Below are 11,475 nucleotides of genomic sequence, written 5' to 3' on the forward strand. Positions count from 1 at the left end.
TAGTAAGGCAAAAATCAATTAACGAGGTAGAGTTATGGGCCAAATCATAATGGGTAGGTTTCATGTTATGCACAATAGTTAGCCCCAATGATCTGCATAATCCTCTCATCGAAACAGAGTTCGAAGACACAAATAAATTACAGTTAAAATCACCAAGGACAATGATATTAGAGAAGCGATCAAACAAACTCTCATGTACATCACAGAAAGACTGAACATCGCCATGGGGAAGATATACTACCGCCACAAGCAAAACCAATGCCCCAATATTCAACTCAACACACACCGACTCACAAACACCAAAATTATTTGAACGAAAAACTACCTTATAAGGAATGCCACTACCAATATAGAGACATACCCCACCAACAACACGACCAACACGATCACTCCGCACCATCTTATATCCTGGAATAACCAACGATTTCGATGAGACTGCAGAATTAAGCCAAGATTCAGTGACACCAAAAATGCTGATACCACTACCAACCAGCAAGGATCGAAGCTCATCAATTTTATTATTGAATCTCGATGGGCGAATACTTTGGCAGTTCAAGTGGCCATACGTTAGTTTACCAAACAAACCCTCAAATAAGGGTTTAAAAAAGTGAGCGTCATTAATTATGGGTCCCAGATTATCATCAAGTGACATCAAACCAAATAAAGGGGCTGGGGAGCAAAATTATGTAAATTCGATTTCGCATCTTATACTAAAAATTGAAAAATATAAATATATAAATAAAAAAAATAAATAATAAATAATAATATGAAAGATTATTTAGTACAAATAAGCAATAATTTGCATCAAGAAAACAATTAAATTGCCAATGAGATCAAAACAAAATTAATATTTACATTACATGACTACACTCCCAGCAGCATATCACCAACCAACGGAGCACCACCCGGTTGCAGAGGACAACTACGAGCAAATTCAAGAAGCTCCTGTCGCTCAAAAATTGTTTTACTTCCATCAGCAAGTATTACCTCAACTTGAGGTTCATCACTATTTAACAACCTGAATTTCTTAATCTTCTTCTTCTTGAGCAGGCCTCTGCAGGCAAAGACAAGACTAGATGCCGATTTAACAAGATGATCATTTAAGTAGATACGGGACTCCAATAGACAATTCTCCATAACTTCTTTTAGGGTTACCTTCCCTCTTTTAACAAATCGGCGGATAAGGGAATCTCTTGTCTGAATAGAATTAAACTTCACCAAAACCGCTCTACGTTCAGATATGTAACAGCACTGCTGCATGTCGCCATGAGATAGTTGCAACCCACACAAATTACCAACTTTAACAACAAAGCTCCTGAGGTCTTTAATATTTTCCGGCAAACCTCTTATAATGATATCAGCTCTGTTAAGCCTTCGCTGGAGCACATTGTTAAAAGACTCAAGCTCAGAAATCCTATCAGCAAGTTTCTTTTCTGCTAACAAAGCCGTACTTTTAACTTCAGAGACTGTCATCTTCAACTCAACTACGGCCTTTTTAAGCTCAACCACATCACGCTTTACCTCAGATATTTGTGCATTATAAAGATCAAACAGAGCATCAGTTTTGGTACGGAATTCAGACAGACATCTAGCCATATACGTGTCCATTTGTTGTTTCATAGACAAAATCAAGTTATCCTGCAGCTCTCGCAGAGCATCTGAATTCCCAACAAAATCACACGCAGCCACACCAACTGTCCCATCACCACCATTCAAAGAAGCATCAGCTGTGGCACCAACCCTAGATGCATCAACTGCAGTGTTCGCTTTTGTTCCGCGATCAACCACACCAGCGTCACCACTACCACCAGTAGCCCGAACACAGCACACACAAGTGTATCTGAGTTGCTTATTTATTTTAGCCTCAGCCTCAGAAATGCCAACGCAATCCAAATGGAAAAAATTTGCACAGCCTTTGCAAGCAATTTTATATTTGGATTTGGCAATATGATCCTTACAAACATTACAGGTCAATAGCGACGGCATTTTCAGGATTACCTTGGCAGATGCAAATGAATAAAAAAAAGAGCGCCAAACGAAAATGCACAGCAACAGGTTAAAAAGGTGAGAAGAAAAACCAACTCCACCAAAAGCCACAGCTCCAGACCTTCAAACACCAATATCCACAAGAAATAGTCCAGTCAATTTGTAAAAATCTCCAATTTAAATATTTAATTATTTTCTTGACAGAGCTCAAATTTAATGCTTGTTCATTGCAGGGATCTATAGTTCGTTTTTCAAACATTTTACATTTTAACCATATTTTTCGTACTAATTTTAGCTTATGTTGATAATTTAAGAAGAAACCATCTTTGCAAAAAATTATCACGTTTTGGTATCACCATCATATGATTTAAGGTATTTTCGTGGTCTTGCTCACTTTTTCATTTTTTGGCCCTTATTTGACATCTTTGTTTTTAAGGGGGAAGAAAACCTCTTCTTATAAATTTTTATTTTTCGGAAAAGCGCGCATCTTAGTCTTGAGGCTACCTGGGGTAAAAAACCCTGGAGTGGAAAATCATCTTACAGATAATTATCCTCATATGAATTTATTTAAGTATAGTCCCCACATTAGTATACCCCCAAGTCCACTTTCCCAACCAATGTGTGGTCAGAAAAGAAAATTTGGTATTCTATTGAATTTGTAACCCCCAAGAGAATATTGGTTGGGAACGTAGATTTGGGATGTATGTCTATATGAAATAAACTCCGAAATGTCAATCTGGGACTCATTCAGTCGGAAATTGTGGCAGAAACATGAAAAAAATACGAAATTATAAAGCAACTTTATTGGATCTCCACCGCAAAATTTAAATGACAAACAATTAATGTCCATCTTACGGTAATCGGAGCAAAAGAGTAATTTTTTTGGCTATTCTGACTACATTCTGCCTTCAAGTATGAGGTGGACAAAACTGAATACCACGCAGTACGGGATTTTAAACGTTGGAAATACAAATTTCAAATTATAGCTCATTTGAATGTTTTTTACAATATCAAAAATTGAGCTGAATTTTCACATGGGGCTATTATAGATGTTCTTTATCATATAGGTATTTAACACTCAAATTAAAGCCTATAGCTGAAAAATAAGATCAGGCTATTCAAAATATCTAAAACCGACGGTAATTATAATTTTTGCCATGAATATTAATTTATATTTAGTCATGGAGTCATTACTCATAATCAAGTCATTACTTATAATCAAAATTGGAGTAATTATAATGGCGTCATTACTTATAATCAAAATTGTGCCGCCTACATAAGTCAGATCTGTGATTTATTATGCTTTAAAGACTAAAAGTACGGGCCGGCAACGCGGACCGGGCCAGCTAGTTTTGTATAGAATTGTTTCAGAATGCCTTTTGGAATTAAAAATTCTTATTAACAAAAAATAAAGAAATTTTGCATATATTCTACACAGTTATGATTAAAAAATACTTCTCAAAGCATCAAAACAATTAAAACCCCAACGTACTTTTAAATTGGGGCTACGCATATTGGGGAACATTAGTAAATTAAATAGTAAACAGTTATTGCCGGTATTGTTTTCACAATACTGAAAACTTTAAATGTCAAATCACAAAATTATAACAAAAACATACAAAAGGACGAATATTTAGCGGTATTATTCCTTAACGAAACGTATATATTCTAACTTCCTAAGAATATTGTATAAATATTCAAAGATTAAACTAAATATGTCGCCTTTATTACGATTTTAACGACCGGCCACATACACAGACGGATGTATATTAATTGACATACGATGTTGCACAAATATGGTCTGCTAAAAGTTACGAATTCAAACTTACTTTTGATTTGGAAAAAATTGCTAAAACCTTTATAATACTGAAAATTGAGGTTTGAAAATACGATGTTATAACGAATATAAAGAGGTACTGATGAATAGGAAATAAATCATGACGTAGACTTTTCGTAATTTTTTTAACAAATGATTTATAACCTCGAAAATGCTTTTGAGGCCTACAAAATACCTCAAATCGGTGGGTTATATTGGAAATTAGGCAAGGACTACACCTAAGTGTACTGAAGTCATACTGAAATGCCACATTGGAGTACATTTTGTCGACGAATATTAGGAGAAAATATTACATGAGGGGTATATCTAATCAATCAATAATCCTATGAATAATATGTGCTAAGTCTTAAAGACGCATATTTAATTTGGTGAGCTCTATCGTAATTGCAAATGGAGAACGGATAGGTTCACAGACATAATTTAATCAACAAAGATTTGTACTCTTTAACATACTTTATAGGGTTCATAACTTTTATAAACCGATGACACCTTATTTATGATAGTTAAACTTAATTTAAAAATTATTATCGATTCTGAGGACGAAAACTCCAACAAATTGAAAACATATATACATGCGCATATGCAACATGTCCTTCATTAAACATAAATATGTATTGTGCACTCTAAATAAATAAGTTGAAACGAATACAACAATAAACCACAAAACAAGGAAAACAGCAATAAGCATGAACACCGACAAATTTGTAGATTGACTATAGGTGCAATCCAATATTGTTTATGAAAGTTTAGGCTTTTTAAAGAGGAAAGCTAATCATTTGATAATTATATAAGGTTCTTAAAAATATGCATTACACGCTAATACAATGGCCAGCAACGCGGTCCGGGTCAGCTAGTAACTTGTAAATACTTATCACACTACACTCTTACAAATCGAAATAAAAAATCATTGTAAAAAATATATGTTCAAACCAAAACCGAAAAATGAAGATAATGAAAGCTCAAAAGAACGGAAATAATACCTAGATTCATGGCTAAAATTAAATTTAGATTCATTATTTAAATAATAGATTATCTAAATACCAAATTATCTAAAAGGTAACGACCTAATAATTCTTAAAATTGAAAATAAAGCAAACTTTGAAAATAAAGTTAGTCAGGAGGTTTTACACATTATTTTTTGTTCAGAAAACCTTAAAAACGGGACTCTGAATTGGAGGGTTTTGGATGAACACTCCTTTCATCCGACCAACAAATCCAAAACTGACTGGATGAAGCTCGGGAGAAAAAAAGAAAGGAAACTTTGAATGCCTAAGCATAGATGAAAAAGATGTCAAGGAATTAAAGGTGATAGCTTTTTTGAATGGCTTAAGTCATTGGCTGGTTTCTTGGAAAAAGAACAGAGGAGTGTAGGGCCAAAATCAAACTAAGTCAACCTAAGACTCCTTTGTTCATATACGAAAAAGTCAGCCGATGACTTAAGCCAGTCAGAGAAGCGTTTTATGTACCTTTACAATAGAGCTCGACGTAGAGAACCAGTATTCTGGGATACCTATCATAAAAACTTAAAGAATACAACAACATAGCAAAAACAGCAAAACGCAATTTCTGGAAGATTTTCTACGAACAGGTTGATAGCGTAAATAATGTATAAACAATTAAAAAAAAATCTTTCTAAAACCCATATACCATCCGAGACATTGGTGGATGATGATGGTAAGATGATGAAACAATAGAAGAGACCCTAGAACTTTTGATGAACACACACTTCCCGTCGAGTATCACGTCAAGAGAAGATATATCGGTAGAGGAAAGTGACTGATGATGCACCATAGGTATTAAGTTACCAACAATCCCCGAGCAACCGTGGTCCATGGTTTGTGCAGATTTCGTCGGACCTCTACCCAGGACAAAACACGGCAACACAATGCTTCTCGTATTTATTGATCGTTTTTCCAAATGGGGGGAACTGGTGACGTTGCGAAAAGCCACCACAGGTGCCATAATCAAAGCATTTAGAGAGCGGATTGTGTCTAGGTTCGGTACTCAGAAAGTGTTTGTCTCGGATAATGGCACTCAATTTACGAATCGCGAATTGAGAAAATGCCTCCGAGAACTTCGAGTTCGACAGCAGTTCACCGCACCTTACTGTCCACAGGAGAACCCAACGGAGAGGGCGCACCGGACCCCTAAGACGATGCAAGGACAGGTCTGTCAGAATAATCAAAGTTGGCCACAAAATATGGAGGACCATACGAAGTGATGGGCTATACTTCCCCCGTGATTGTAAGCGTTCGCGGTGAACAATGAAACGATGTGCGAAGGGCACACCTAAGCGAACTGAAACCTTTCGCTTCGGCGGAGACTTCCTCTTCTGCACTCACTAACGCACCAGTATTGGATGCGGCCACTAATCAATTGTCTGTTGTAACTTCAGTTGTAAAAAAAAGTCTCGACTGGAACATGGAAAACCGACCGCCGGTATTTAAGACCAAAGCGTATTACAAACAACAGTGGCAAAACCGGGAAGATGAGGATACACTAACGTCCAGCAAACGCATTTGCCAGGGCGTATCAGGGGTACCCAGCAAATACAGCCTTGCTGGGAAGAACGACCATAGGGGACGTATCACGACCAGTGGCTATTGCTCGTCCCTTTAGAGTGCAGCAACGGTCAAGGCCGCTTTATGTGGGATTCATATGAATCCTTGCCATCACCGATAATGTCCCCGGGATCATCAATAATCACCCATGAGGAAGAATCCCTACCAGAAGTGATTCCGACTAGCATCGCTTCACAATCAGAAGCTTCGTCCGAAAGGGATAATTCCCAGGGAAACGAAATAGTTTTCGACGTCGAGGTCAGGGAAGGTATGCTGATTGGAAGGAGTCGGAAGAGGAGGAAAGCGGTTCTAGTAATGGTGGGACCCGAGAAGAATGCGTAACGTAGTAGTGGTTCCCGACGTCAGAAACTGATGGGACCGGCTTCAGGTGGGACTGCAGAGACATATTTGGATGGGCATGGTGTTACGGGTGCCTAGTAAACAGTACAAACGTTTCGTGGAAGTCTGTGGACGCTCCTACAGAGTGTTGATTAACCGCCAGGGGGTGGTTTTCATCAAAAAAACCGTTGATTTCGACGAATCCGAGGAGAGAGAAAAGTGTGATGGAGGAAGTCGCAGGCTCGTTTTCGGCCACACAAACGTGTCTAGTTCCGGTAATAAGCGAAAATTATTAATATTTATACATCCTTTTTTTACTAAATACGTGGCATTTCTGGATTAATTATATTTCCCTTAGGAAAATTATATTTCCCTTTACTTTCGATTGTTGCCACTGATCACTTATCGAAAAAAACAAGTAGCAACAAAACGCATGCCTATATTAACTTCAAAACAAGTAGCAACAAAACGTACGTCGTTGCTAAATCGCAAACAAGTAGCAACAAAACGCACGTCGATGCTAACTCGTTAACAAGTAGCAACAAAACGCGCGTTGATGTGTCTGCAATGCATTGTTGACTCGTAAACAAGTAGCTACAAAACGCATGTTACAGGGTCTGCAATGCGTTGCTTGTTTGGTAACCACTACCAACAAAACGCACGTCGTTGGAACGGTAATGCGTTACTGGCTCGAAAACAACCAGCAACAAAACGCAAGTCTTTGGAACTGTGATGCGTAAACATCTAGCAACAAAACGCACGTTGCTGGGACTGCACTGCGTTGCTAACATTTAAACAACTAGCAACACTATGCACATCGTAGGGACTGCATTGCGCGGCTAATTCGTAAACAGCTAGCAACAATGTGCGGCAAGAGGACTTCGGTAAGTTGTTGACACCTGATTATAAAAGGAAAGTAGAAAGTTGCAGGGGGGGCACTCGATTGAAAGTCACTAGGCCAACAGAAGCCTAGATCACGGAAGAAGAAGCAGCCAATTGTGTATTCTTGTAATTTCAGGTGAATAAAGTGAAACAAAAGCTCTTGGAAACACGACTGCCGAAGCGAAAGAAGTCCAGGACAACGAGATGCCTGAGTGAGTTAGTAAAGCAACCAGGAAGAGGAACACGTGGGTCAAGTCTAGTGAGTTGCTAAAGCCACCGGGGTAAGAACAGGTGAAGCTGCTGGGAGTCCACTTATCTCTGAGCCGGGCGAATATCCGAGATCCTTCCAAAGACTCCATGCGATATCCTGATTATAAACATATTAACCGAAGGATAATAAACCGGGGTGATCCCATATTGATATAGAGACTCGTCTTTTGCTTACTCCAGTCGCTGACTCAAATAAATTTATATGACGAACTCTGGCCGCCGCGAGCTAACCTCAGCAAACGGAGGAATCCGAGTCGTTACAGAACTAAGAAGGGAAATTAATGTAATCATATGCTTAAAATTTTCTCAAATTTATATTTTTACAACATCTTATTGTGAAAATTATACTCATAAATCCATTTTATACACACAAAATCAGAGATGGGAACTGTCTTATGTGCATTGAAAATTAACAAGGTAAATTACAGAAAGTGAAGAGCTGGAAATACTAATTTGAAATGAGGTTACCTTTATTTCATTTTACCATGCTCACATCGATTCAGTTCAGAGGAGAGTTTGTCCAATTATTCGTAGATTATGTGGAACCAATTTATTGTTACAATTGTGGGTTAAAAAGAGATTGGCGAACGCTCTTTTAATGCCCTGAATTAATTTTGGGCTTGAACTGGTATCTGGTACGATTAGTCTTTTTTGCTTAAGGTTCAAGCGTGTAGTGAATGCTATCGTACGATATGTGTATGGTTTGAAGAAGTATGATCACATTTCATATTATGTTGAAGATTTCCTGTGTGTTTATTTTGGGAAATTTGTATCAGTTAAGATATAACATAATTAAAAATAAAAACAATCAAAGGTTGTGTTCAAGTCAACAAGGAGTACTGAGATATGGTTTGGTTGGGTTGAAAAGAGGGACGAAAGCGATCGCCACATGACCTAGTGGACTTACAGTTAAGCCAGTATAGGCCTATCGTGCACTCTAGACCTAAAGGTTGTTGAAAGAATATAGGGATTTTACAGTCTATATTTAAAATTCTGTTGCTTTAACGAAATTCCTGAAGTGTTTTTTTTTTGCATTTGCCATGATATGATTTAGGTCTAATATGGAGTCGTTCCCTAAAAATAGGATCTGATATTTGCAAACGCTGGGCATTGGCAGAAAAAAAGCTCTAAGGTTTAATCATCTTCCCCATATGCCCTGTATATTCTGTTATCTCCACAACCTATCTTGGACCCAGGTGACCCATAAGGATGCCTGTTACCCCACTAATCTCCTTCTTGCCTAATAATAGAAGGTTCTTCTTTTTTATCTCATTGGTGTCGCCCCATAGGATTTTTGAGGTTATCCCTATATCTTCATTGTTCCATAGGGATATGTGGGTGTATTTTGCCCACGCAGGGTTTTCCAAGTTTACTGTTGCTAATCCCCTACTTCTAATTCCCGCATGACCTGGTACTCATATAATGCGTTGAGAATAGTTGTTGATTGAATGTATACAGTCGAACTCAATTGTAAAGGTGAGAATACATAAAACGGTTCTCTGAAGGGCTTAAGTCATTGGCTGGTTTCTTGGAAAAAGAACAAAGGAGTGTAGGGCCAAAATCAAACTAAGTCAACCTAAGACTCCTTTGTTCCTATACGAAAAAGCCAGCCGATGACTTAAGCCAGTCAGAAAAGCGTTTTATTTATTCTCACCTTTACAATAGAGCACGACGTAGAGAACTAGCAGTATTCTGGGATACTTATCATAAAAACTTAAGGAATACAACAACATAGCAAAGACAGCAAAACGCAATTTCTGGAAGATCTTCTGCAAACAGGTTGATAGCGAAATTATGTATAAAAAATTTAAAAATAAATTCTTTTTAAAATCAATACACCATCCGAGACATTGGTGGATGATGATGGTAAACGATATGCAGAAATATAAACAATATGCATACGTTAAAGGACGTTCAGTGAAAACAGCATTACATGAGGTTTTACACCGCATCGAGAGCACCTTCGATAAAAAGATGTGTACACTGGCGTCATGCATTGCTATTGAAGGCGCTTTGAATAACGTCGGGAAAGAACAAAGTTCATAGATGCTGGGCATTAGATTCAAAATGTGGTTTTAATCCAAGGACGACACACTGGCTATTCAAACGCATAATTAGACCTATTCTAACATACGAATCAGTATGTAAAATGTAATACGAAAATATTACAGAAAGTCCAACGAATGTGCTTCTTAAGTATATGCGGTGCAATGATGACAACACCAAGTAGGTCTTTAGAAACAATTTTATATATGGGACTTTTATTGAAGAACCACACACCATAATCTCCTTTTGCTTGCCCGACCATGATACGATCCTTCAAGGGGAGGTCCGGGCAATTGCAGAGTGTCTGAACTGAATTAATGTCAACACGAGGACGGCAACCGTAAACGTCCTAACGGACAGTAAAATCGCAGCTATAACGTATAAAACTGTAAATTCAAAACTGTACTAGAACTATTCTCAACGCATTATATGAGAACCAGGTCATGCGGTAATTAGAGGTAACGAGATAGCGGACTCTCTTAACAAAACAGGCAGGGAATTAGCAACAGTAAACTTGGGCAATCCAGCGTGGGCAAAAAACACCCACATATCCCTATGGAACTATGAAGATATAGGGATAACCTCAAAAATCCTATGGGGCGACCCCAATGAGATAAGAAGAAGAACCTTCTATTATTAGGCAAGAAGGAGATAAGTGGGGTAACAGACATCCTTATGGGTCACCTGGGTCCAGGATAGGTTGTGAAGATAACAGTATATACAGGGCATGAGGGGAAGATTATGAAACCTCAGAGCTTGTTTTCTGCCAATGCCCAGCGTTTGCAAATATCAAATCCTATTTTTAGGGAACGACTCCATACCAGACCTAAATCATATCATGGCAAATGCAAAAAACAGTTCAGGAATTTCGTTATAGCAACAGAATTTTAAATATAACGACTGTAAATTCCCTATATTCTTTCAACAACGATAGGCCTATACTGGCTTAACTGTATGTCCACTAGGTCATGTGGCGATCGTTTTCGTCCCTCTTTTCAACCTAACTGAACCATATCTCAGTACTCCTTTTTGACTTGGAAAACCTGAACATATTAGCCAGTAGCCTAGGAACACCACCTTTGATTGTTTTTTTTTAATTATGTTATATCTTAACTGATACAAATTTCCCAAAATAAACACCCAGGAAATCTTCAACATAATATGAAACGTGATCATACTTCTACAAACCATACACATACCGCACGATAGCATTCACTACACGCTTGAATCTTAAGCAAATACGACTAATCGTACCAGATACCAGTTCAAGCCCATAAGTGACTTAGGCCATTAAAAGAGCATTCGCCAATCTCTTTTTAACCCACAATTGTAACAATAAATTAGTTCCACATATACTACGAATAATTGCACAAACTCTCCTCTGAACTGAATCGATATGATCATGGTACAATGAAATAAAGGTAACCTCATTTCAAATTAGTATTCCCAGCTCTACATTTTCTATAATTTACCTTGTCAATTTTCAATGCATATTGGGAACTGTCTTATATGCATTGAAAATTGATTTTGTGTGTATAAAATGGATTTATGAGT

The 11,475-nt window shown here is 37.7% G+C and overlaps 1 protein-coding gene across 2 annotated transcripts; it reads right to left on the bottom strand.

Annotated features, from left to right (window-relative positions):
• Positions 1 to 592: 592 nt before the first annotated feature.
• On the bottom strand, positions 593 to 2,161 carry LOC131806655 (uncharacterized). 2 transcript variants are annotated; one of them, XM_059131195.1, is made up of 2 exons: positions 861 to 2,161; positions 593 to 710 (listed from the first exon to the last, which is right to left on the bottom strand). In XM_059131195.1, exon 1 carries the CDS (start codon positions 1,984 to 1,986, stop codon positions 865 to 867), a length of 1,122 nt encoding a protein of 373 aa, XP_058987178.1. In that variant the 5' UTR covers positions 1,987 to 2,161; the 3' UTR covers positions 593 to 710; positions 861 to 864. The 2 variants fall into 2 exon arrangements, with proteins under 2 accessions (XP_058987178.1, XP_058987177.1); XM_059131194.1 differs by having other exon boundaries at positions 856 to 2,161.
• Between the last annotated feature and the right edge of the window lie 9,314 nt (positions 2,162 to 11,475).

This window comes from Musca domestica, unplaced genomic scaffold, assembly GCF_030504385.1.
Source record: "Musca domestica strain aabys unplaced genomic scaffold, Musca_domestica.polishedcontigs.V.1.1 80, whole genome shotgun sequence".
Taxonomy (NCBI): Eukaryota; Metazoa; Arthropoda; class Insecta; order Diptera; family Muscidae; genus Musca; species Musca domestica.

Bases quoted from the DNA above. Each gene is read 5' to 3' on its own strand.
- LOC131806655 (XM_059131195.1), bottom strand. From the start codon at position 1,986: ATGCCGTCGCTATTGACCTGTAATGTTTGTAAGGATCATATTGCCAAA.